We start from the raw sequence: 27,770 nt of genomic DNA, 5'->3' as shown, positions 1-27,770 counted from the left end.
AGGCCCAGCTCTGTGCTGGAGCTGACCGTGCTGACCACTCAGTGAGGCACTTCAGGCCCAGGAGGTGCTGAGTTACTGTGCCAGGTGCTTCCAAGACATTACTGCTCACCTTCTCCCATCTGCGGAGGCTGAAGTTCAGCGAGTCTGTGAGCAGCTGCCCAAGGTCATAGCTGGTGAGCAGTAACGCAGAGGCAAATCTCTGTTTTTTAGTGCCAAGTTCCATGAGGCCTCTTAGCATAACCTTTTAAGAAATAAATGACAGCTCCAAAGTAGGAATAACAAACGTTTATTCAGAAATGGGTAACACAGTTTCCTCCATCCCTTGATGCCTCTTCCTCTCCTTCTGAATACAAGACGCGGATGGGGAATGGACGGGAGTGGGAGGTGGAGAGGGACACAAGGACTGGCCCGCCACCTTCTCTTCTGTTCCCCACGATGACACCCTGTACAACAGGGGAGACAAACAGGCCCTACCCTGCAAGGTACCATGTGGCTACCCAGAGGACAGGGTCCAGATGGCCAGGTGGCTGTGGCAGGGCTCAGTGAGGCCCTGTCAGAACCAGAGCAGCCTGGCATGGGACTGGAGGGGGGACGGGAGAGAAAAGCCATGCAGGCAGGATTCTTACTGTCCCTACTGGAAGCAGAGCCCAAGCAGTGACTGGACTGTCCCCTGACCTGAGAAACCACATCCTACTGTCTTGTGGGTGCTCTCTGGGGCCAAGAAGGGGAAAGCATAGGAGGAATGTTTTCCAGCTGCTCAAGTTCAAAGGGGAAGACGGAAACAACAGCAGCATTCTTTAAAGAACCAGAAGTGGAGCATCATCAGGCCCATTCCTTGGACTTCCCAGGTCTGGACAACCTCAGAGCTGGAGGACTGAAATGGGCTCTGACCCTGGGTCCCTCCTGCTCGACAGATTTAACCCTGCGGCAACATGAGCTGCTAGGTTGTGCTTCACTGGGCTGGCCCCAAGCAGGTCACCAGAGGCTCTTAGTGTCTCAGGTCCTCTCCACACTTTCTTGGCTTGTGCCTTTCATACCACCTGCTACTGATCTGTAGCCCCCACCCCCCTCCCCAGGATCCTGCTCCCCACCACTCAGCTTTGCCAGGCTGGATTCCCCTTACAGTCCTAATAAACCAGCAGGAAGCGGAGGAGGATGGGGAGCAATGCTGTCTTGCTACTCAGGGGCTGCCCCGGGGTTCTACCCTTTTGCCCTGAATGCCTGGAACCCTGCTGAGGGAACAACCCAGCAGCTCACCTGGAAAAGCTGCTCTGCTCTCTCAACTCCCTCCACACCATCCACCGCTCCCCTCCCGCAACTGCCAAGGTAGGAAAAGAACCCTCAGGTCACAGATGGATGGGTCACTCCCAACAGTGGAGACAGTGCTGCCTGGTGGCTGCTGGATATATGCTGCCTTTCAGGATCCCTGACTATTGTCTTGTATGCACCTGAGGCCAGAAAAAATCTAGAAGCAAGTCAATGTCTCCCCTTCAAATAACCTCCCTGATCCACAGTGTCACAGAACGGGAGGGAGATGCACTGAAAAATCCAACTAGTGGAGAGCTGGCATTTGCACCCAAACCAGAGTGTGTGTGCTGGGTGAGAAATGGGAGGGCGAACAACCAAGCCCCTTCTAGCAGTGATACCCAGAAGGCCAAGAGAGCTGGGGTGGAGAACCTGGCATAACGCGAGGGGGGGGAAATGTGAACGCGAAGAACTTCCTCTGGGTTGCCTCAGATAACATGGGCCCCCCAAACCAAGAGCTAGGGGTGCACTCTTCCCTTTACTTTGCCATAGGGCCCTCTCTAGACCAGTCTGGTCTGGAGCCAACTGTGGTAAGAGGACAGGGGGCCTTGTGGCCTGACCCCCCACCTAGGCCACCTCCAGCGACCAGGAGAGCGAGCGGCGCAGCTCCTGAGCTGACCTGGTTCCCATTACAGTGGCAGGGGCTTGCACTCCCTGCTTTGTTTGAAAAGTTCAAATGAGAAAGGGGGTCACCCCCTCACCCTTGCAAACAGAAAGCAGCATCCTTCCACCAGCCCCTGCCCTGCATTCCATGGGGTCACAAGAAAGCCACCCAGGGAATTTAGGGCACTATTTCCAGATTAAAAAATCAAGTTGGGGTGGAAGTTAGGGGAACACTCTGAGCGACACAAGCCTACCTTGGTGATGAGGCGGAGAGAGAAAAAACGTACTACAAGGAAATGTTAACACAGAGAAGAGCACAGGGTAGAACACAACACAGAAAGGCGGGTACCGTCCAGTGAGGAAGCTCTTTACCCCTGGCGACCCTTCCCACACTCAGGGGCCTCCAGTCCGACGGCCCATTGGTCACACGCTTTGCTTTGGGAAACAGAGCCACCCTCCTCTGCCCCCGCTCTGGCTGTCGCGCTCCCCTGCTCAAAGTTTGATTTTGAATTCTGTGGGCTGTGTGGTCACAGAGGCCCCTGAGGACTTGAAGAGCGCCTTCAGGATGGTGTCAGGGTCCACTTCGGCAGGAGGGTTGGATGAGCCGGCAGAATTCACCCTGCGAGGCAGCTCACTCTCCTTTTTCACTGAGGGGCTGTCACTCAGCCGTCTGGAGAGGGCAGAGAAGAGTCAGAACCCTTGTGGGTTTTCCCTCAGGTGGAGAGTGGGCCCACCGTTTACCGAGGATCCGTTATAAGCTGAGCACCAAACATAATGCTTTCTGCGTCCCTTTAACTCATTCGGTATAGCGAATCTATCATTTTTAACATATGCTGATGAGAAAACTGAGATGCAGCCTGCCATAATCTGGGGGTCTGAAGTTTTAGGAAGTGCTGCAGGTCCCTCCAGGACGGCCAAACACATCAGTATATTATACATTCTGAGAAGTCCTTACAGATTCAACTGGGTTTAGCCCAGTGGTTCCCAAACTTACTAGGTCATAAAACCCACATTTTTCAGAATACAACTTATTCCTGGAAAATAGTTTAAGAAACAACTACATCATACATCTCCATATCCAGGGTTCAAATTCTGGTCTTTGTCAATTTCAAAGTCTATTTCAGGCGTGCCCCACACTACCACGCCCACCTTGGCAAGTCGGATACTCTCCCTAGGTCTCTGTCTCCTTGTCTACAAAAGGAGTCTCTTTTGCATGTCAGTCTAGACATTTTCTGCATCTCAGGCTCCAAAGAGTCCTCAGTCCCATGTGTAACAAAACGAAGGGTGGCACCCAGCACCGTCCCCATGAGAATCAATCATGAGGAGGTGAGGATTTTCTGCTCGCTCACTGGACAAGACACACATAGTTATGTAAAGAGGGACACAATTGGCCTGCTCTCCACTTCCTTCTCAGGTGTTTCTACATTAGCCCCTGCAGAAATGATGTGACAAGCCACTTTGCACAAATTTAAGCTTCCTGATTGACTGCCTGCTATTAGAGCAGAGGAAAATGAAGTGGAACTGCCATGCAGACAATTTACCCTCACAATAAAGAGATGACCATACAGAGTAATAAGCAAGCAAAAAAGCTCCACCCAGCCCCAGCACCCCTGCCTCTGGAACTTACAGCAGGATGGGCTGGTCTGAGGTGATAACGTTCCCATTCATGTGCAGGTTGCACTTCATTGGTTGCCCTGAAAAACCGAAAAAAGAAAAGGCTCTGCTATGAGACCTCAGCTCCTCACACAAAAGGACAGGGACTGACACTACCACAACTAGGGGGCAAGGCACCCACCACTGGCGGCTCTGGCTTCACAGCTAGGGCGGGGCTGTCAGGTTTCAGCAAAGCCCAGAGACTAAGAAAACCCTAGGGTGTGAGGTCCAAGAAAGCTTGGCCAAGGACAGCACCAAGAAGCAAAACAGACCCTGCTTTGTGCAAGAGTCAGAGCTGAAGGAAGGGAGCAGGGGGACTCAGGATGAATCAATCCAAACTTGTTTGAGAAGTAAGTTGTAGGGTGAAATGTTTATGATGTGAAATTAAGTAAAAAGAAGATTCAAAACTTTACATTCAGATTTCTTCTTTTTTCTTTTTTCTTTTTTTTTTTTGCTTTTTAGGGCCGCACTCGTGGCATATGGAGGCTCCCAGGCTAGGGGTCAAATTGGAGCTGTAGCCACCAGCCTACGCCACAGCCACAGGAATGCAGGATCCGAGCTGCGACTGCGACCCACACCACAGCTCACAGCAACACTGGTTCTGAGGCTGGGGATCAAATGAACCTGTAACCTCATGGTTCCTAGTGGGATTCATTTCCAAGGTGCCACGACAGGAATGCCTCAGATTTCTTTCTAAGTCCATGAAGGATTAAGTTTACAAGCTCTGGATTACCACTTAATATAACATGCGATAAGTATAACAATAACAGCCCAGGAAAAGGGGAAGAGAAAATTGAGTCCTATAGAAGTAACATTTCTGTATCTCACTGTAATTAAGTTAATATTAATCTGATATAGATTCTGATAACCTACAATGTATACTGTAAACTTCTGAGCAACCACTAAGAAAGTGACTCAAGGGAGTTCCCTGGTGGCTCAGCAGGTTACAGATCCGACAACGTCATTGTTGTGGCTCAGGTCACTGATGTGTCACAGGTTTGATCCCTGGCCTGGGAACTTCTGCATGCCACAGGTGCAGCCAAAAACAAAACCAAACCAAACCAAGTAGGCCTAAAAAGTATCTTCCCAACAGCAAAATACATATTCTCCTTAAATGCTCGTGAAACAGAAAAATTTGGTAAATTCACAATTATATGGAAATTAAACAAAAAAGTCTTAAATAACCAATACATCAAAGAAGAAATCACATGAGAAATTAAAAAATACTTAGGAGACAAATGAATAAAGACACAGCACAGGAGTTCCCGTTGTGGCGCAGTGCAAGCAAATCTGACTAAGAACCATGAGGTTTCAGGTTTGACCCCTGGTCACCCTCAGTGGGTTAAGGATCCAGCGGCTCGGATCTGGCGTTGCTGTGGTGTAGGCTGGAGGCTATAGCTCTGATTAGACCCCTAGCCCGGGTACCTCCATATGCCGCAGGTGTGGCCCTAAAAAGACAAATAAATAAATAAATAAATAGAACAAGACACAACACACAAAACTTACAGGATACAACTAAAGTAGTGCTCACAGAGAAATACATGGCTATAAATGCATAAATTAAAAACTGGTGTGAAGGAGTTCCCATCGTGGCTCGGCAGAAAGGAACCTGACTAGCATCCATGAGGACGCAGGTTTGATCCCTGGCCTCGCTCAGGTGGTAAGGATCTGGCACTGCCGTGAGCGGTGATGTACGTCACAGGCACTGCTCAGACCTGGTGTTGCTGTGGCAGTGGCGTGGGCCAGCGGCTACAGCTCCAATTTAACCCCTAGCCTGGGAACCTCCATATGCCACAGCCACCAGACCAAAAAAAAGAATAAACCACGAGACTAAAAACACCCCCAAAAAACTAGAGTGAAAAGACAACATATGGAATCAGAGGAAATACTGGCAAATCAGTTATCTAAAAGACATTTAAAAATTATGTAAAGAATTAAACTCAAAAAGTGGCCAAATAGGAGTTCCCGTCGTGGCGCAGCGGAAACAAATCCGACTAGGAACCACATGGTTGCGGGTTCAATCCCTGGCTTTGCTCAGTGGGTTAAGGATCCGGCATTGCCGTGAGCTGTGGTGTAGGTTGCAGATGTGGCTCAGATCTGGCATTGTTGTGGCTGTGGCATAGGCCTGTAGCAACAGCCCTGATTAGACCCCTAGCCTGGGAACCTCCATATACAGTGGTGTGGCCCTAAAAAGACAAAAGACAAAAAAAAAAAAGACTACTCACCCCTGTTTTGGAGTTCCCGTCGTGGCGCAGTGGTTAACGAATCCGACTAGGAACCATGAGGTTGCGGGTTTGGTCCCTGCCCTTGCTCAGTGGGTTAACGATCCGGCGTTGCCGTGAGCTGTGGTGTAGGTTGCAGACGTGGCTCGGATCCCGAGTTGCTGTGGCTCTGGCGTAGGCCGGTGGCTACAGCTCCGATTCAACCCCTAGCCTGGGAACCTCCATATGCCGCGGGAGCGGCCCAAGAAATAGCAACAATAACAACAACAACAACCAAAAAGACAAAAGACAAAAAAAAAAAAAAAAAGTGGCCAAATAGTCTGAACAGACATTTCTCCAAGATACGCAAACAGCCAATAAGCACAAGAAGACATACAACATCATCAACCATCACGGAAATGCACAGGAAAGTATCACCAACTGTCTTTTTTTTGTCTTTTGTCTTTTTAGGGCCACATGGGCTGCATACGGAGGTTCCCAGGCTAGGGGTCTAATCGTAGCTGTAGCTGCTGGCCCACACCACAACCACAGCAACACAGGATCCGAGCCGTGTCTACGACCTACACCCCAGCTCACGGCAACACCAGATCCTTAACCCACTGAGCGAGGCCAGGGATCGAACCCACAACCTCACGGTTCCTAGTTGGATTTGTTTCCACTGCACCACGATGGGAACTCCACCGACTGTCTTTTATTAGCCTCTGCATCTCTACTTCTAGCACAGGGCTTTGGTCCACAGTGTACTCGATAAACATGGAAAGAAGTGAATAGAAGGGGCACGGCAGAGTTTCTCTCTACGGGCTATCCTGAGATGAATATAAATCTGAATTCAGTAAAACTAGTTTACCACTAGGAGCAGAGCTCACTCAGGTGCCAATATTTAGACAAAACTCCAGGCCTTTGAGGAACCTGGGTCCTACTGGTAAGCAGACCAATATCCGACATCTGGAAAGTGGAGGCTATGGCTCTTGGCTTCTCTGGCAAGACCTCCTAGAGAACCATCCATGGGAAAATGGTGTTTCTCTGCTAGCCAGACTTAACTGCTCAGGCCAGGTAGAAACGCAGGGCCCCGGGGAACAGACGACTGCACACTGCTGCTGCCTGATCTTGGTATGCAGGAGGCCCCAGAGGGTATAAGGCACCAGGACGTCCATCTCAGGAGGGCTTTCTCAGAAGGCCTGCTGTAAGCAGTAAGGAGCAGGAGGTGGCTGCTTTCTCCCGGACTCACCGTCTAGACACCGGTTGTTATACTTCTTATACGCGGTGATGGCATCGTCCTTCTTCACAAAGACCACCTCTGCTACTCCAGGATGGACCAGCCGAGCCCTCTTCAGGGCTCCACACACACAGAAAAGCTCCTGCGAAGAACAGGAGCAGTTAGGGTTGGGGGAGAATCTGGGGCAGTCGTCGTGCCTGCCTGCCATTCACGCACTCTAAATATGGCTCTGGGTTGACTGGTGGCTGCACTCTGACTCTGCCCAGCACCCCAGAGTCCAGGGAGGCTTCATTTTAGGTGGTGTTCCTGGGACATCCACAGGCCTGAATACGGCACCAGATGAGAGGACGGATGTGCTGGCAGTGAGAAACGGATCTGGGCCTGCAAACCCTGGAGGTTCCCGTGACTCCAAGTCACCTCCGAAGTCCTCCTGCCTCAGTGCCTACTACTTCCTCAACAAGGGCAACAGTCATGCAACACAGAATTTCTCTCAGAGTGCTTGTCATGAGAATGGACATGCAGGCTCACCCAGAACAGTGCCTAACGTATCACCTGGGAATCCATTACAAGTACAAATTCTAGAATTCTATACAGGGTGACCAACCATCCTGGTTTGACTGGACGGAGGGGTTTCAACTGAAATCATTTTTAAGGCAGTGCTTTGCCAACATGCGTTATGATCACCATTTACTCCAATCCCTCCTCCTTTTACAGACCAGGAGACTGAGGCCAGAAAGGGAACATGGAGTTCCCATTGTGGCCCAGCGGATACAGATCCGACTAATATCCATCAGGATGCAGGTTCAATTCCTGGCCTCAATCAGTGGGTTAATGATCCAGCGTTGCTATGAGCTGTGGTGCAGGTTGCAGATGCAGCTCAGATCTGGCGTTGCTGTGGCTATGGTGTAGGTCGGAGGCCACAGCTCCGCTTTGTCCCCTAGCCTGGGAACTTTCATATGCTGCAGGTACAGCCCTAAAAAGATTTAAAAAAGCAAAACAAAACAAAAACAAAAAAAGAAAGGGAACAACACAATGTGGAAGTGGACTGCAAAGACTTACTAGCACTCAGGCCACCATTCCACCTGTAACTGTTTTTCACAAGGTTGTTATGAGGACAAAGAAGATTTATGAAAACGTTGTTGAAATGACTTGTTTCTAATGATAGAAGGGAAAATACTATACATAAAAAAAAAAAAGACACAAAACTGAATACTAAGTGTGACCCGAATTTTATTAATGTTGTTCTTTTATTTTATTTTTGCCTTTTCTAGGGCCGTACCTGCGGCATATGGAAGTTCCCAGGCTGGGGGTCAAACTGGAGCTGTAGCTGCCAGCCTCCACCACAGCCACAGCCACGCAGGATCCGAACCGCATCTGGGACCTCACCACAGCTCACGGCAACACTGGATCCTTGACCCACTGAGTAAGGCCAGGGATCGAACCCGCAACCTCACGGTTCCTAGTTGGATTCGTTAACCACTGAGCCACGACAGGAACTCCAAATTGTTTTAATCTTTATAATTTGTCTAGTATTACAGAAAGTAGGCTACAATTTCCTCTCGTGTGCATCGTTCACAAAGCAATCACACAACACTCATACATAAAACCATTAACAAATGTGGTGGCCAGTGTGGGCTGTTACACAACCTGGGACTCAGTTGCAGGGAGAAGCTAGCATCTGGATGCATTCATTCTGTGATCTAACAGGTGAGTCAAAATCATGCCTGAATTCTTTAACAGGTTTTCTTTCCTTTTTTTTTTTTTTTGGTCTTTTTAGGCCCGCACCAGTGGCATATGGAGGTTCCCAGGTGAGGGGTCCAATCAGAACTGTAGCCGCCGGCCTATGCCACAGCCACGGCAACTTGAGATCTGAGCTGCGCCTGTGACCTACACCACAGCTCACGGCAATACCAGATCCTTAACCCACTGAGCGAGGCCAGGGATCAAACGCACGTCCTCATGGATGCTAGTCAGGTTCATTAACTGCTGAGCCAAGAAAGGAACTCCTAAAAGGTTTTCTTGATGCCTGAATGAAAATAAGGTTGAAAGAAGTCCTGGTTGCATCTGGGTCACTCTTCACAAGTACCTGAATTAGGTTTTGCCCAGGACTGCTAAGGGTGGGACAGGATGGACCAGAAGGACAATCCAGAAGGGCCAACTGCCAGACGACACCAATCCATCTCTCTCAGGAGTCATTACTATTTACTTTGGAGTCATTATGAAAACCCCTAAAGGAGGCAGAAATTCCAAAGACTCTTGGGAAAATATGAACCACTGGATTTTCCACAGCAGGACTAAAGGATCCCATTCACGACTTAAGCCGGCACGATCCCCTGGCCCTGGTTTAGAAGCTAAGAGGAGGAGGGTTAACATAGCCAGCCTGACTGCTATCCTCTGGGACCCCGGATTCTGGGAGGGCTCCCACCACCCTAACTGGTAAGAGTGGTGCACTGTGCCTAGACAAACAACGTGGTTTATGCTAAGCACTTGCCTTCCTCTGGAGTCTGGAGTTTCGGTATGTGCTATATACAGCAGAGGGTGCCTACACAACCAGTCCCTGATAAAAACCCTGGGCACCAACTCTCCAAAGGGCTCCCCTGGTTTCACATGCATCGTCACAACCAAGTGCTGGGGGAATAAAGCACATCCTGTGTGACTCCACTGGGAGAGACTCCAGAAGTTTGCAGCTGGCTTCCTCTAACCTTTGCCCGATGGGCCTTTTCCCTCACTGATTTTGCTCTGTATCCTGTAATGAATCTTAGCCCCCACATAACTCGAAGCTAAGGCCAGCATGTCCTCTTAGAGAATCAGTGAACCTGGGGGTGGTCCTGGGGGCCCCTGAAACAGAAGTGGCTTGAGATTTAAAATTCTGGTAGGCCACAATACTCACAACAATGTCTTCCTCGGTGACTCGAGGGTGCAGATTATTCACCGTCATCTTGGTACCTTCCAAAGGGCTGAGGACAGGCTGCCACAGACAAAAGAGCATTACTGGAGTCAGAGGAGAGCAGTGCTCAAACAGCAGAACTCACTGCAGGTAACCAGCCAGGCAGGCCCAGAGGAAACCCCGTCACCACCAGGCCTCTAATCATGCCCCCGTCACCTTACACTAAGGGATGGAATCTCTCATCACTTCCTAAATATGCCTAGAATGTCACTCAAGTTTCAAGAGCCACAAAGCCCAGACCACCCTTTCTCCTTAAAGCCTCCTCGGATCTCTCCAGTGGAGTGAGATGCTCTTTCCTCGGTGCTCTGGGCAGCCCTCTTCCGAGCAGCCCCCTGTTCTATCACTAGGCACAGGGGCTACTGGGTTTTGTAAAATGGGGGTGGCAATGCCTATCTCACAGAGGCACTTTGAGGACCTGGCAGGGTACACACAGCACGTCGCCCACCCCGCAGAGGCTAACCCTCAACTAGTGCGGTCACTTCCTCTCCTTCACCATCACCTCACCTCAGCAGGCGGCAGTTCTTTGGGGGGCTCCTCCTTGTTCACTAGAGTCCGGGACATGTTGGTCAAGGCTTTTGTTCGAACAGAGGAAGGGAGAGCAGGAGCTGTGTATGCATCATTTTGAACCACTTTGGTGAGAGGAAGGGCCTTGGACATGGAAAGCTTGGAACTGCTCAGCCCAGCCTAAACAAAGAGGCAGACAGGAATCTGAGAGGCTAGGACTGGACACCCAGTGGGGGCGGCAAAACCCCAAGCCCAAGGCCTCCCACCTCCCCAATTCTATTAGTGGTCTAAAACCAGAGAGGTGCCAGTTGCCAAGGGAGGAGCAGGAAGAGAGAAAACAGCCTGCATAGGTGCTCACAGGAGCTACTTTCCAGTGTTGGAAGCCCTTAGGAAAGATGCTTCCACACAGTCCTGAACAGAAGCCATAAGCTCAACCACACCGTTAAGACTTCATAAAAACTCTATAGTCTGGGATTAGTCAGAGGCCAAAAACGGGCTCAAGTTCATTTCCAGATATGCTTCTACTACAATGGGCTGGCTAGGACATTCCCTGGTGGTCTAGTGCTTAAAGATTTGGTGTTTTCACTGCTGTGGCTCAGGTTTGAATCCTGGTCCTGGAACTTCTGCATGCCACAGGTATAGCCAACACCCCCCCACCCCGCCCCCGCCCCAAAACAAAAAACAACATGCTGGCTGGGAATAGGAACTCACTCTTAAGAAGGCCCAGGCTCCCAGCTTTTGGGTCCCTCCCTGCTCCGGCCATACAGATATTGTGCATAACCTTGCCTCCACAGCTCCCAGACTGTCAGGGACATGTTGGCAGAGTCAGCACACGCAGACCAGCAGGAACAGTTCCCTCCCTCCCCTGCTGGCCCCAACTGGGGATGTGGGTCCCTTGGAAAAATAAACCAGCCAACTCCCCGGACTTAATGTGTCTGAGGAAAAAGATGCAAGAGGCAGAAGCGGCAGGTGGTCTTCTCCATTCAGGACAGTGTCCACCAGGCACTGACTCAGGGAGAAAGGAGGAATGCAGCAGCCAGACAGGCACATTACGGGACAGGGTCAATTCACCAGCTTCTCTGAATCCAGATTCATCCTGGATCTCACATTTCTCAAGGTGTTTTTGAGTCTCAAGAGCCAGTATAGTGTAGTGGTTAAACACACAGCCTGGGAGCCAGACTGCTTAGCCTTAAATCTAGACCCACTAGCTACAAACTCAGGAGGTTTATTTAACCTCTCTGCCTAAATCCTCATCTGTAAAATAAGGGTAATCATAGTACTCACCTCACAAGGTGGGAAGGGAAGTCTTTAATGAGTTAACATAAAACAGGGTTTTTTCCAGTTTGGTAGTAGGCCCAAGCCCCTTTGTAACAAACTGGCCTCTTGCAACTTCACACATCACTTTAAGAGCTTCAGTGGTAACCATGGAGTTCCCGTTGTGGCTCAGTGGTAATGAACCTGACTAGTATCCATGAAGATGCAGGATCAATCCCTGGCCTCCGGTGTTGCCATGAGCTGTAGCATAGGTTGCAGACACAGCTCGGATCCAGTGTTGCTGTGGCTGTTGTGTAGGCCAGCAGCTATACTTCTGATTTGACCCCTATCCTGGGAACTTCCATATATGCCTCAGTTGCGGCCCTAAAAAGCAAAAAAAAAGGCTCCAATGGTAACCAGGAAATCGGTCCACGTATTCAGTGCAGTGACCAAAACAGAGTCTCTGAAGGCCAAACAAAGGCACTTGGCCTGGGACCCCACTTGGCTCCCTATGGGTGCCTGGGCCGTATCTACTGGGCTGAGCGGCACAGACCTCTGGATATTTCCAGACATCGCTTTCTTTCCCCCTCTGTGTGGTACCTAAGCATCCTCATTCACCAAGTTTTCCCCATATGCAGGCTGCACCTGGTGGAACCCTCAGGCAAGGTTCAGTTTATTCTTGCTAACACACCAACCAAGGGAATCCAGATTCAAGAATGGGAGGAGAGTTGCTGACTATGGAAGGAAGGGTAACAGGCAGAACGTCCGGCTGCAAAGGAAATAAAACGGGACTCCGTTCTGCAGGATCTCTCACATTTCCCGGGAAGTGCCTTAAACACGGCAATTGGGAGCTGCAGCCCTGCACGTCACGCTTTGTGGGAACCTGAACAAGTCAGTGGACACAATGGTCTCAGCATTTATAAACCAGTTCCACTTCTGATAATCTTACGACCTGAATGAAGAAGTACTGCTGCTTTGAAAGGCCCATCTCTCCATCCCCTCTCCCATGCACCTGATCAGACACGCACGGAGAGTGAGGGAAAAACACAAAAGGCCATACCACATGGTGGAGAAAGTTGCCCGGGGCTACAAATTTCATCTGTTTACTAGGAATGGGAGCTACATCATCGTCTTCATCCAGGTCATATAAATTCTGAAAATAAAGAAATGTAACTTAATGTGGCACACAGGCTTTCAACAAACATCTGGAGCAAGGACAGCAGGGAGATGAGGGCTGGAGTGAGGTGAAGGGAGAGTACCTGGGGAGACTGGCCTGGACTGGGACTCAAGTCCCGGCAGGCTGGTTCCCTGGCCACAAGGGTGCAGTGAAAGTGCTGCAAGTCCAGGAATGTCAGAGGCGCCTCTCCACAAGTGGGCAGTACCTATCAAGGGTCCCTACAATGCGTTTATATCCTTCGGCTTGGAAAGTCTGTCTCAGGCAATCTGACATATGAAAATGAACCCAAACCCTAGAAAGAGATTCATCCACAAAGACTTCATAGAAGGATCTCTAAGAGTAAACGTTACAGGAAAATGGCTGAAATAAACTAGAATGTAAACTCAGTTTCCAATAAATGTGAATCACAGAAAAATGCTTAAGTTACAAAGTGAAAACAGAACAACACAAAACTGAATAACATCATCACAACTACAACTATGTATTAAATAAATAATAATGACACACACACACACACAAAACCCCACAAAAAATAAAGGAAGGAACTAGGGCAGAATTTCAACAGGGGTGGCTGTAGAGAGCCAGAGCATGGGAACCTTTCTCCCCACTTCTTTTTTTTTTTTTTTTTTTTTTGGTCTTTTTGCCCTTTCTGGGCCGCTCCCGTGGCATATGGAGGTTCCCAGGCTAGGGGTCCAATCAGAGCTGTGGCTGCCAGCCTACGCCAGAGCCCCAGCAACGCAGGATCTGAGCCGCGTCTGCGACCTACACCACAGCTCACAGCAACGCCGGATCGTCAACCCACCGAGCAAAGGGCAGGGATCGAACCCGCAACCCCATGGTTCCTAGTTGGATTCGTTAACCACTGCACCATGACGGGAACTCCTCTCCCCACTTCTTAATCTTTCTCTATTTTGCAAATTTTCTGTGTTACGCACATACTCCTTTTACTGAAAAATACAACAACACAACTTTCAATTTGCCTCTCCGTCCTGGTGCATTTAAGAAGTTTCTTTTTCCTGAGAAAACTCTAATTCAAAAAGATACATGCACCCCAATGTTCACAGCAGCACTATTTACAAAACAGAGCAACGACCTAAATATCCAGTCGACAGATGAATGGATAAAGATGTGGTTCTTATATACAATGGTACTACTCAGCCATAAAAAAAGAATGAAATAATGCTATTTGCAGCAACATGGATGGACCCAGAGATTATCATACTAAGTGAAGCAAGTCAGACAGAGAAAGACACATACAATACGATATCACTTCTATGTGGAATCTAAAATATGGCACAGGAGTTCCCGTCATGGCTTAACAGAAATAAATCTGACCAGTGTCCATGAGGACACAGGTTCGATCCCTGGCCTCACTCAGTGGTTTAAGGATCCAGCATTGCCGTGAGCAGTGGTGTAGGTCACAGATGTGGCTCGGATCTGGTGTTGCTGTGGCTGTGACGCAGGCCAGCAGCTACAGCTCTGATTAGGCTCCTAGCCTGGGAACCTCCGCATGCTGCAGGTATGGCCCTAAAAAGCCCTCTCCCCACCAAAAAAAAAAAAGGCATAAATGAACCTATCTACAAAACAGAAACAGACTCATAGACATGGAGAACAAACTTGTGGTTACCAAAGGGGAAAGGGGTTGGGAGAGGTATAATTTAGGTGTGTGGGATTAAGAGACACAAACTACTATATAAAATAAACAATAAGGTCCTACTGTATAACACAGGGAACTATATTTAATATCCTGTAATAAACCATAACAAAAGAATGTAAATAAGAATTACATATATATATATATATATATATATGTCTAACTGACTTTGCTGTACACCAGAAACTAATACAACATTGTAAACCAACACAAAATTGTAAACCAACCTATTCTTCAATTAAAAATTAATTAATTAAAAGAGAAGTAGTTTCTTCTTAAAACTCATAAACTGCAAAAAGTCAACTGTAATCTCTCCTCCAACTCTTTAAACTAGAACCTTTAGGCCAGGCCTCAGTTAATTCATTTGGTAGGCCACATCGAAACACACACATGCAGGTACAACCCCTACGGAAAACAGTATGGAAGGTTCTCAGAAAACTATTACCATATGGTCCAGCAATCCCACTCCTGGGCATATATCCAGACAAAACCATAATTCAAAAAGATACCTGCATCACTATGTTCACTGCAGCACTTACAATAGTGAAGACAGGAAAACAACCTGAATGCCCATTGAAAAATGAATGGATAAAGATGTAGTTCATATATACAATGCAATACTACTCGGCCATAAAAAAGAATGAAATAGCGTCATCTGCAGCAACATGGATGGAACTAGAGATTATCATACTAAGTGAAGTGAGTCAGGAGAAAGACAAATACCATATGGTATCACTTCTATGTGGAATCTAAAATATGGCAGAAATGAACCTATCTACAAAACAGAAAGACTCACAGGCAGAGAGAACAATTTTGTGGCTGCCAAGGGAGAGGGAGGAGGGAGTAGAACAGATAGGGAGGTTGGGGTTAGTAGATGCAAACTATTACATTTTCAGTGGGTAAGCAATGAGGTCCTGCTGTATAGCACAGAGAACTATATCTAATCTCTTGGGATAGACCACGACGGAAGATAATTTAAGAAAAGGAAGGTACACGTATGTATGATTAGATCATTCTGCTGTCGAGCAGAAACTGGCACAAGACTGTAAATCAACTATACTTTAATTAAAAAAAAAAAATGCAAACACACACACACTCTCCCACCTGTTTGGCCTGGTGGTTATTGACGACATTGATCCTCATTCCAGCAGGATGGGCATGAACTGGTGCCATGGCCTTCTGCTGTGGAACCTAGAAACAGTCATTGGTCACAATTCATCCCACAGGGCCCATGTGCCTTCTCTCATGAGCAGGGGGTCACTGGAGTTAAAATACAGTGGGCACTCAGTTTTGATCTGTGGAAGAGGCCCTACAGAATGCCTCGTGCCCAAAGCAAGAGAGCAAGGGGAAGACCCATCATCCCAGAGATCATGCGACAACGCATGTGCAGGGCCCAGTGAACGCTAATGCAAGGCAATGCATGTGCAGGGCCTAGGAAACATTCACTGCTGCTGCTGCTGCTATTACCAAAGAGGCTGTGACAATTACATGATACTGTTTGTGTTTCCTTTGGGATGGTGGCTGTGCAGATGGCCAGGACACTGCATTAAGAGGCAGGTCTGACTGAGCTCTTATCCTGGTTCTCTCACTGACCGTGTTAACTTTGGGCACAATTACTCACATCTCTGAGCCTCGGATGCTTCTTTAGTAAAACTAGTAATCATCCAGTGCTGCAGTGAGGAATAAACACTAAGTGCCTGCCGCACAGCACATGTGCAACAAACGTCTTGTCTTTTCCTCTCTTCCCTCTGTCACTATCTCACTTGGAAAGTCACAAAATTTCTCTGGACCACACCCCCACCCCTTTCACGTAGAATTGAGATGACATTTTGCATTCCTCATATGGTTACTATACACATACTTAGGGGAAGTGTCATTTTGCCTAATTACTCCTAGTCCCTGGTCCCTGCGAGGATTTTATGACAAGAGCCACAAGCTACCTGGATGGTTTTAGTGAGCTTTAGAGCAGGGGTCACTGTCCCGATGGGTGGGCTCATGAAGGCAGCAGGAGAATTCCGCTTCAGGCTGATCTTCTCCCGGGCATCAGCCACCTGGCGGGGCTTCTGGGGCACTGTGCTCTGCTGTTTGCGGGAGTTCAGCATCTCTCTGGCATCTTGCACTTTCCCTTTGATCCGGAACCGGGCATCTTTCTGTAAAAGCTTTTCCCGGGCATCTTTGACTCCCAGCTTGAGCCGGGCATCTGAGAGGCCAATCTTCTGCCGGGCATCAAATCTCTGCTGGAAGGTGGCGGTGCGTGCTGGCTGGCTGAGAAGGCTCTGTTGGATCCCGACACGAGATCGGATACCTCCAACTCCTGGTCTGGCGTTGAGGCTGCAAATAAAAACTGCAATATTAAGAGGATGTGGATATCAACAGTAGCCTGTGGAAGTAGAGCTGTGGTAATACTGGAAACAAAGGTTCCTCCATAAAGGAGGGACCAGAAAGCTGCGCCTGTCTGAGGTAACGATTAAGTCTACATAGGCTTCTCTCCTATAGTTTTATGACTTTTAACTTTGCATTGTAAACAAAATCAGGAAGGAGACCCTGGCAGTTTCTATCACTAAGTAATACTCTTATGTTCCCTAGACCAGGTGTTTTGACACCATTCTGGACAGTAACTTCCAAACAATACCGAATAAAATAAGCATATTCCCCAGATATCACAATCCCATACATGTGAAGAGCAACTTCAGTTTCCAAAGTTCTTCTACATCCATGCTTTAAATCAGCTCTCTCAGCAGCCTGTGAAGTGGGCATTATTAGGCCCATTTTACAGTGGAAGAAACAGGCGTGTAGGAGTTAAATGATTAAAAAAGGGTGCCCACCTAGCCTCTGGCAGCCTCATGCTTCCAGTGCAGGCAGACACGCTTACTGGGCTGGGACCAAGAAAGCCAACACATGGGTCTGCCCTGGAGCCAGAGGACTAACAAACTAAGAAATAAAGATTTGGTACAAAAGAAAAATAAAATCATTGAACTGTTTCTAATCACAACACTTTTGACTCCAAAAGTATAGCTTTTTTCCTCATACCCACCAATTCTCCAACTCTACAGACACTGACTGGAGGCCCTACAGCTCAATGCTGATACTACCTAAAGCTGGCATAGACCCCACAGGTTAAAGGCTCAGTCTTACAAGACTGCCTTCACTTAGGATGCCAATTCCAAGTCCTGGGCTTCCTGCTCATCTGATCGACAGGCTATAGATGGGAGGGTTCATGACACCCTCCTCAAGTTTAATAATTTGCCAGAACAGCTCACAGGACTTGTTGAGAAAACAGTTTACTTATTATTACCGGTGTATTATAAGGGATACAACTCAAGAACAGCCAAAGAGAAGAGATGTACGAGGCAAAGTATGGTGGAGTGTGTGGAGCCTCCATGCCCTCTCTGGGAACACGACCTTCCTGACACATGCACATGTTCACCAACTCAGAATCTCTCTCAACTCAACTGCACAGAGGTTTCTATGGAGGTTCCATTTCATAAGCATGACTGATTAAATCACTGACCACTGGTAATAAGCTCAATCTCTAGCCCCTCTGTTCTCCCTGGAGGTCCAGGGTGGGGAGTGGGGTGGAGCTGCAAGTTCCAACAGGCTAACCGGGCCTAAGTCTTTTTGTCAACCAGCTCCCATCCTGAAGCTACCTAGAGGCCCACCAAGAGCCGCTTTATCAGAACAAAAGATGTTCCTATCACCCTTGTCACTCAGGAAACTCCAAGGGTTTTAGAAACTGTGCCAGGAACAAGGACCAAACATATATTTACATACTCTACAGCAACAAAAACGTCAAATTCAGAAACTTAAAGTTGGAAAGGAATGAAAACTCCATTGAACAAGCCCCATTCTCTTCTGGGGTCCTCTGTTGGCTCTTTTTTTTTGGGGGGGGGGCACATCCACAGCATATGAAAGTTCCTGGACCAGGGATCAAACCTGAGCTTCAGTCGTGACCTATGCCACAGCTGCAGCAATACCAGATCCTTAACCTACTGCGCCACAGTGGGAAGGCCCTCTGTTGGCTCTTCAATGGCTTGAGAGTAAACAGAAGACCCTTTTGAGTCCAATCCTGGAAGTCCTATCTGGGTCTGTGGGCTTCCACTTCACCCCACCTGTCTACCTACCATGAGGCCTCTCCACTCCAGGCACACAAATACTACTCCACTGGCAGGAGCCCTGCCTGGGGACACCGACCCCATGGTAATGTCTCCTCTTTGGGAAACCCTCTCTGATTCTTTCAGGACAGCCCTCCTTTGAGCCTATTATTACATCTCCCCACCCTGAACTAGGAGGAAAGGGGCGGATGGGGGTTTCAGAGCTCAATGCTTTGTAGGTACAGCTGAGGCCTGATTCCATATCAGAAATGCCTAAGGAACTTCTTAGACATACAGCTCTCTATGGAGTAGGTTGCAGATGTGACTCAGATCCCGCATTGCTGTGGCTCTGGAGTAGGCTGGTGGCTACAGCTCCTATTCGACTTCTAGCCTGGGAACGGCCCAAGAAATGGTCAAAAAAAAAAAAAAAAGAAATGCAGCTCTCTAGGAGTTCCCTGATAGCTCAGTGAGTTGAAGATCTTTTCACTGCTGTGGCTCTGGTTGCTGCCATGGTGCAGGTTAGATCCCTGGCCTGGGAATTTCCTCATGCCATAGGAGCAGGAAAAAAAAAAAAAAAAAAGTCACCTGCCCACCAGGCCTGTCCTCAGCCCTTGGAGCAAACTGCCCACCTGCCTCCCCAGCACACGCTGCCCGATTCCTGTTCCTCGTCCAGGCTGCCCTGCGTACGCCCCTCCTTCAGGACGCTCCCTCCGACCTGCTGGACCACTTCCTTCTCTGAGCTCACGCCCAGACACCACCTCGCTCCACCCACTTTGCGATCCCCTGCCGTGGCTGTGGGTGGGACGGGGGGTCTTGTTCACAGGTGTCACCTCAGCACCCGGCACAGAACCTGGCGCAGACCAGGTGTTCAGTACTTGCTGTCCCTGCATGGAGTCCATCCATCTAGCTTTTCATTCCACAAATGTTCACTGGGGACCAGGGCTACGGCAGTGAGATGACAGGCTGGGTTCTGTTCTAGCGCAGGTGACATTCTAGGGCTGCTTGTCCGTCCCTGCTCTATATTCTCATGTAGAGACCCTGGGAGATTGCGTGATGGAAAAAGCAAGGCCAAGGGAACAAAGCGTTCAAGGAGGCCACTAAGCACAATCAGGGAGGGAGACAGCTGCGTGCTGCAGAGAGCACCTGTTCTTTCCTGAACTGAGCTACATAGGCTTTGCACCCTGCAAAGCCATGGGCAATAGTGAGGTTATCCTTCATGGTGACCACAGAAACCTACAGCCACACTGAGGAGCCCTAGGTACTTGAGGAGGAAAGGACATGACGTTCACCACAAAGTTATAACAAACCCCAGGACCAAGTGGCAGGTGAGGTACCCCCACTGCTCTTTTTTCTTTCTTTCTTCTCTCTTTTTAAAAAATGCTGTCAACTCCCTACATCTGTTGATGATGCCCATCAAAGAAGAGCCAACAGGCTGTCAGTTTAGACCAGGAGCTACTACCGAAGGCCTGCTCATAAAACGGGGGAAAAGATTTTGATCAACATTTACCATCCACATCCAGATGAAACCATAGTGGAGAGCATTCCAGATGAAATCCATCATTCATCAAGCTCTGGAACCTTTCGAAGGCAGAGGCCTTGGGTACCGAAAAGAGCATGGTGAGGAACAGGTCTCCAAACTAATGCGGAATGGTGGTGAGGTGGGGGGAACACGGGCCATCCTGCCCACCGTATAATCAGCATCTCCTGCTCCAGGAGAGGGAGATCCGCAGTCTGTGGAGCTGTGGGAAGGCTCAGAGGTGGCCCAGGGTTCTGGGAAGATAGTGCCAAGGGCATCCTAGTCAGATGACCTGTGGAAAGGGCCCCTTGGCTCATGTGCCGGGGGTAGGGGGTGGAGATGCCCAAGAAGCACTTCAGCGTTCCCCACCCTCAAGAGCATTCCTTCACTCCTCTCATGTCGCTTCCACAGCTGAAGGCTCCCTCCTTGGAGCCCTCAAAGCACCGGACAAAACTTCTATTAAAACACTCACGGTGCTTTGTTTACAAGCCTGCATCTCCCTCAGGACTAAGACTTCCTAGGGGCACGCCCTACATCTCCTCACCCAAGGCAACACTACTGGGGGCAGGCGGGCGGGTGGCGGCCGGGGGTGGGGGGTGAGCAGGAATGAGCTATGTCAGGGATCCTACAGGGCTCCTGTTTTACATTCTGCTTTAAGGCTCACAATCTCTGAGATTCGCTGCCATCACTTCCACCTTACAGAGGAGAAACCAAATCAAAGAGCTAGTGGCATGGCTGGGACTGGACCCTGGACTCCAGAATCTTTCCATTATAAGAGGTTCCAAGCTTCCCTCCTTTCTACTCCTAGCCCCAGGGGAGGTAAGACAGAAGGGCCAGCTGCCCTGGAAGGGCCTCTCCGAGAGAAGACAGCCTCTGCAAGGGCAGCCTGCCACCAAGCCCTCACCAACCAGCCCAGTACCCTGTTAGGATCCTGGCCACCAAATGCTCTCCCAGCTGAGAAGGGCACCCATGCAGCCACGGCACAAAGGCTACTCTGGCCCTACTCTAAGAGTGGGATCCACAAGGAAAGATCTTTAGGAATTTCAGGAAAGGTCTCCTGGAAGAGAGAGCAGCTGGTCTCCAAGTGGACATTACAAAGGGAACCAGGTTGCATAAACACGGACAGTGGAAGACTTCACTGATGATCTCGTCCACCACACAGCAGAGGTGACACATCCTAATCCAACCTGAGCCTGTTCCAAACGAAGATTTCCTATCTTTGTCTGTCTTCTCCAAATTCCAGAGTACACCTCGTTACCAAAGGTTCCTGATATGTATAACTACAAGAGGTGGGATGATCTTACTATGTGATATGCCATGATTTTACAATACTATAAGGGCAAATCTAGACCTCTGTGGCATTAATTACACTTTCAAGAAGTCAAACTATGCAATTTCACCAGTCATTCATGCCATTAAATATGACTGCTAAGTAAAAAGAAAGAAAAAGCTACTGAAAGCAATTATTTTGAATAATTAAAGGAACAATGAGGTTCCTGAAAACAAATTTCATATTCCTGAACAGAGAATGGACAAAGAGGCAGATTCAAAAGTTTTCTGGTTCATTCCAGTTGGGTCAGAATAGCAAACTTCTGGAGAATGAGGAGCAGAGGCCTCTGTGACATTAACTTACTCATATTCCTCAACAATTTCTCTTCTCTGATCATCTGTAATGGCTGTTTGAAGTGTTGTATTGAGAATTCATAGAAGTTGATAGTTGATAAGTAAGGTCTGCCACATAAGGGACAACAGACTATCAGAATTTATGAAAAATGTTTACAAAGAAAGCATTCTCAATGGACAGTTTTAAGCACTTATTACATATCCAGAAACTTTAACACATCTCTTTAACCCTCACAACTCTGAGAATTAGGTTACTGCCCACAATTCATAGATAAGGAACTACAGATTCAAAGAGAGTAACTGTCTCAAATCACAGAGCTGTAATGGTGAAGGCTGGATCTGAACTTCACTATACCACTACTAGTTAAAATACCAATAAATCATAAATCAAGCATGGGTCAAAAGCAGAGCAGAGAACCTGAAGAGTTAAGGAAGGGTGAGGACAGTCCCCAGGCTCAGGAAAAAATCAGCACTCGTCACATCAGGAACATCGCGCCCCCTCTGGTGACCAGAGGGTGAGTACACACATGCAGGACAGGAACACTGTACCCACCAGGGCCCCACACGCCATACGGCTAGTCTGGCAAGAAAGCCCACCAATTTGCCTCGTGCTGGTATTTTTATCTATTTGAACAGCAAAAAAAAGGTACATTTGGGGGAGGAGGTGATACAGTTATGGATGTAGGAGCCTAAGAAAGCTACTTACTTCCCTCAACTCCATACATTCAGGTCCCTGGTTACACCAGTTCTTTCCACTCCTTTCATGAGCAGCTTTAGGGGGTTTCAGTGTTCAGGCTTTTTATAATGACTGTTCCTCTCGATGCATGAAAAGACAGCTATTCATCCCAGCAGGCAGCAGTACTGGTTATAAGGCAGGCATTAGTCATCAGGAATTTTTCAAATAAACATTCCTGCTAGGGGTAGGTCTCTAAAACATAGACCCAATTATGTTATCCTCCTGCTCCAAGAACTGCTAAAGGCTCCCTAATAAAGCCCAACCCCTCAGTGGAACCCCTAGTGTGGCCCCTACTGCCTGCAGCCTCTCTTCCCACTGCAGACTATCTGATGTTTTCAAAACACATTCTGCCCTTCTGGCCTCAGTAACTGTTTGGGAGGGGGAGAGGGGGAGGTTTTGAGCAAGTCCCTTAACTGCCCCACCCCATCACCTGAAACAGGGCAACTGTGCACTGTTTCCAAACTCTCACCAGAAACTCCACCAGGTCCCAAAAGAGTGGTGTGGGTGAGAGGGCAAACAGCCCCCTGGAGGCTGGGCTGTCTCCCTCATTCTCCCCTCACCCCTCTGCTGGAACCTAATATACATATAATGACCAGGGAGGGTCTGTCTGGGGCTAGGAATGCCTCATCCTCTTGGATGTGCCTGTGGAGGACAGAGTGGCAGCTAACTCTGGACAGATGTCCACGCCAAAGGATTCAGGCTCACAAGGGAAGCCTTGGATTATTCTAAAGTGGATTTTAATCCATGGGGTCTCTGGGTTAGAATCTATGTGCTGAGATCAATTTAGGAAGAAAACACAGTTTAGTTCTAACAATTACTGAAGGTCCATTCTGAATTAGGTGCTTTAGAGATACAAAGAAAAACAAGACAGGAGTTCCCGGCGTGGCTCAGTGGTTAGCGAATCCGACTAGGAACCATGAGGTTGCCTTACTCAGTAGGTTAAGGATCCGGTGTTGCCATGAGCTATGGTGTAGGTTGCAGACGAGGCTCGGATCCCACGTTGCTGTGGCTGTGCCGTGGCTACAGCTCCGATTCCACCCCTACCTAGCCTGGGAACCTCCATGTGCCGCAGGAGTGGCCCAAGAAATGGCAAAAAAAAAAAAGAAAAGAAAAAGAAAAACAAGACACTATCCCCTCACCCTCCAAGAAAGTCTTGTGCAGATGTTTCATTTTATTTCTTTCTTTTTTTTTTTTTTGCTTTTTAGGGCCACACCCACACCATATGGAGGTTCCCAAGCTAGGGGTCGAATCGGAGCTATATCACACTGGCCTACACCACAGCCACAGCAACGCAGGACCCAAGCCACATCTGCAACCTACACCACAGCTCACAGCAATGCCAGATCCTCGACCCACTGAGTGAGGTCAGGGATTTAACCCACAACCTCATGGCTCCTGGTTGGATTTGGTTCCACTGCACCAGGAAAAGAACTCCCAGATGTTCCATTTTATTTATTAATTTTTTTAAAAGACTTTATTTATTAATTTTTTTTGCTATTTCTTTGGGCCGCTCCCACGGCATGTGGAGATTCCCAGGCTAGGGGTCCAATCGGAGCTGTAGCCACCGGCCTACACCAGAGCCACAGCAACGTGGGATCCGAGCCGAGTCTGCAACCTACACCACAGCTCACGGCACCGCCGGATCGTTAACCCACTGAGCAAGGGCAGGGACCGAACCCGCAACCTCATGGTTCCTAGTCGGATTCGTTAACCACTGCGCCACGACGGGAACTCCTCCATTTTAAATTGTAATTCTTTGGGAGTTCCCATCGTGGCTCAGTGGTTAACAAATCTGACTAGAAACCATGAGGTTGCAGGTTCGATCCCTGGCCTTGCTCAGTGGGTTAAGGATTCGGCGTTGCTGTGGCTGTGGTGTAGGCCAGTGGCTATAGCTCCGATTAGACCCCCAGCCTGGGAACCTCCATATGCCGCAGGAGCGGCCTTAGAAAAGGCAAAAAGACCAAAATTTTAAAAAACAAACAAACAAACAAACTGTAATTCTTCCCTTTCAAGCTAATGTAACAACTCATTTCCCTCTTCTATGTTTTAGGTCTAAATTTCCTTTACCTTATTTCAGTAAGGAAACCAACAGTGAGGCCCAGAGCCCTGGCCTGAGCCGAAAAGTTCCCTAACCTCTTCTCCCCATGGCTCCAAGGACTCTCCAGACAGCCATCTGGCCAAACCACTCACGTCCAGCACACAAGGCCCAACCTTCCCACTAAGGCAGCTTGTCACCTTCATTTAACTACATGGAGACAGTGGACAGACAGCTGTCCTCTGAAGGTTAAACTCAGCAAACCAAAGAGGGGGTGCCCTGACTAAAGGAAGAAGTCAACAAGAGAGGCAGGCCCACACTGCTGCTGGTGCCCAGTGCTGTCCTGGGGAGTCATCTATGGGTCTTAAAGAGCTAAAGCCACTAGAAATGTGCTGTATGTGGGAAAGGACAGCACCTCATCATGGCCTGGCTGAAGTACCGCAAAAATTGCCCCCCCATTTCATATTAACCATCAACCTTTTGATGACTAACCGGGGGCCAGGCAATAAGGACAATAAAGACACCTTTCCTGACTTACACAGTGGGATGAACACAAAACAGAATGGCTGCTCTGAAGAACAAGCACATTCCGCCACCAGTGGGAAGAGGGTATTTACACTCCCTTCGGCTCAGTCTTTTGCTATTTGCACTAAGAAGAGAAAAGAAGTTTTCTGAGATGCTCACAGGTTCTTCCTAAAATTATGAAGCACAAAGTTCTCCCTGGGACACCTATGCAACTTTAAACCAAAGTTTCCAGTAAGGCGATTTCTTCTAGGAAGCATGTAGAATAGCATTTTATACTGTAGGAAAGGACACTTGTTCACTGATATTTGTTCAGATCTTTCACAGTCCTTGACAGGGAACCCTCCCGCCCCAATCTAGTTTTGTTGGCTGTGCAAGTAAAATAAAAATGGAGTCTCCAGCAGGTTTAACCCAAACACAGGAGGCAGTCCAATTTCTTCTACACTAGTCTCTTTGCCTACACTTCCCCAATCCAGTCTTCATGTGCTAGCAAAGCAATATTTTCACACTCAAGAGATTGCGTGTTACTTCTTTACTTAAAAACCTTCAATAATGATGACGACGGTGGCGAACATCTCTTGAGCACTTAGTATCCATCAGACGCTTTTTAAAGTACTTTATTTTTTAAAGTACTTTAGATACATTACTTCACTTAGTCCTGAAAACACTTAATGAAGCAAAAGTCCATGTTTTATAGATAAAAGAAAGAGAGGCCATGGAATGGTTAAGCAACTTCTGTAAGATCATATGAAAAATGGGAGAAGCAGGGATTGAAAGTTGGCAGTCTGACTCGAGGACCCCAATGCTTACCTGTTATGTCCCCTGGGAGGAGGGATTTGGGCTTCTTTAAAGAAAGGTCATCTGCTGAACACTTACAACCTGGTACAAACTTTTAAATATACATTCCTACATTCTCATATGCAATCTTCTCAAGCACCTACCAGCAACCATTATTGCAAATGAGGAGATCGACCAGCTCAGAAGTCATCTGACCGGGGAAGCATGGAACCCAACAGCAGGGCCTACCATGAGACCAGGTCTGTCTGGCTGCACACTCCCCGCTCTTCGCTCTTCCCATGCATCCATTTGTCTTCCCTTTCCTGCATTCCTACCCTACGGCCAACACAGACTCTGCACGCATCGACACCAAAGTACAGACCGCCTGCAGTGACTGCAGGAAGCACCTGTCCTGAAGCTGGCTCCTTCAGCATCTGTCCAGCAAACCTGTGAAACCTGGATGGGTCTGGAAATGGCCAGAGGACCAGCCCCAAGTCCACACCAGTTCTTGGCAGACCTAGGGAAGAACTACTCACCGATAATGGGAGAGGAAATTAATGCTGTGTGCCTATTATGAACCAGAAGCCAGATGAAATGCTGGCTGGTGAACTGTGTGGGGCTGGGGGGCAAACGTAGTGGATGGATGTATGTGTTGAGGGTCGGGGGATAGTAAGGCAGAGACTCTATTTTCTGGTCACAGGCACTTTTCATAAACATCTACTGAGTGAATGACTGTCTGAGAAAACAGTATGGAACAGCCTGGCCGTTTACAAGGACATCCGAGCTAATTTTCCGTGTGCTGGAAAACTCTGGGCCAAAGCTCCCACTTTTCCATACGGGTGAACTGGAGTTCTTACAGGCTGGAAACGACGAACCGTACTCGAGGGTCTAGAGGAGGGCGGTCTCAGAGCTGCACGTCGTCTCCGGGGCTCGCCACCCAGATACAGAACCGCCTTTTCTGAGCACCATCAGCAAACAGCTACCCTCCAGCCCCATCTCCCTTGATTTTCTGCCCAAGCCTGAGGCCACCTCGGCCAGCTCAGAACGCGCCTTCAGTCCCGGTCTCAGCCCTCCGGGACTTCGGGGCAGTCACTCCACCTCTCCCAGCCTCCAGCGCCCTGTCTGCAGAACGGGGAAAGCACGAAAGGCTGGCCGACAGGACGGCCAGAGGAGCTAATGAGACCGTGTGGGCCCGAGAGCGCTCAGACTCGGAAATACCGCTCCCGGGAGGGGGGGGGCGGTGTAAACAGACGCGAAGCCGGCGCAGGACTTGGAAACCTGGACCAGCTCTGGGGCTGGGGCTCGGCTTCGGCAGTAGAGACCGGCAGAGCCCGAGCAAGCCACTGCCCCGCCAAACTTCGGTCGTCCTAACTTCAAGGCCGCGCTGGGATCGCGGAGCAGCGCCGGTCTCCTCAGAGGAGGGGCTGCGCCGGGGCGACCCCGGGAATCCCGGGCCGCGGGGGACGGCCCGTCCCTCCGCCCCCCGCGCCGCTCCCACCAGCCCCGCAGCGCGGCCCCTCGGCGGCTGCGGCCCCTCCGGCCTCCCTTGGCCCGCGGGAGCGACGGCACCTCCAGCCAGTGGGCGGCCTGGCGGCCGGGCCCGCGGCGGCGGCGGCGGCGGCGCGGCCAATGAGGAGCGGGGCTGCGGCAGGGGGCGGGCGCAGACGGCCCTCCGCGTCGCGCCCGGGCCGCTCCCTCTTCAGCGCGAACCCCGCGAGGACTCAGGCCCTGAAACCCGAAAGGAGAAAAGGCTACTCACCGCCCCTTCGCAGCAGCCCCGCGCTTCCGGATGAGCTCGTCCAGGGAGATGTCCGCCATCTTGCACCGCCGAGCAGGCCGCGAGCACCTCAGGGTCCCTCGGCCCCCGAGCCCGCCCCTTCGGCCGCTGTGGAGCAACTAGCGGCTTCCGGCGTTCGGCTGACGAACTCTCGCGAC

At 49.2% G+C, this 27,770-nt stretch overlaps 1 protein-coding gene across 4 annotated transcripts; it reads right to left on the bottom strand.

Moving 5' to 3' along the window:
* On the bottom strand, positions 271–27,770 carry POLDIP3 (DNA polymerase delta interacting protein 3). 4 transcript variants are annotated; one of them, XM_021091426.1, is made up of 9 exons: positions 27,595–27,769; positions 16,476–16,866; positions 15,640–15,726; positions 12,765–12,857; positions 10,451–10,630; positions 9,890–9,967; positions 7,012–7,141; positions 3,536–3,602; positions 271–2,578 (listed from the first exon to the last, which is right to left on the bottom strand). In XM_021091426.1, the coding sequence occupies exons 1-9, from the start codon at positions 27,651–27,653 to the stop codon at positions 2,401–2,403; spliced, it is 1,263 nt and encodes a 420-aa protein (XP_020947085.1). In that variant the 5' UTR covers positions 27,654–27,769; the 3' UTR covers positions 271–2,400. The 4 variants fall into 4 exon arrangements, with proteins under 4 accessions (XP_020947085.1, XP_020947087.1, XP_020947086.1 ...); XM_021091428.1 differs by lacking the exon at positions 27,595–27,769 and adding an exon at positions 22,472–23,434 and having other exon boundaries at positions 272–2,578; positions 16,476–16,879; XM_021091427.1 differs by lacking the exon at positions 27,595–27,769 and adding an exon at positions 20,134–20,674 and having other exon boundaries at positions 272–2,578.

The sequence above is a fragment of the Sus scrofa genome, chromosome 5 (genome assembly GCF_000003025.6).
Source record: "Sus scrofa isolate TJ Tabasco breed Duroc chromosome 5, Sscrofa11.1, whole genome shotgun sequence".
NCBI classification, from domain to species: domain Eukaryota; kingdom Metazoa; phylum Chordata; class Mammalia; order Artiodactyla; family Suidae; genus Sus; species Sus scrofa.
The sequence above is the reverse complement of the archived record's forward strand: the minus strand, read 5'-3'. Positions and strand labels throughout refer to the sequence as shown.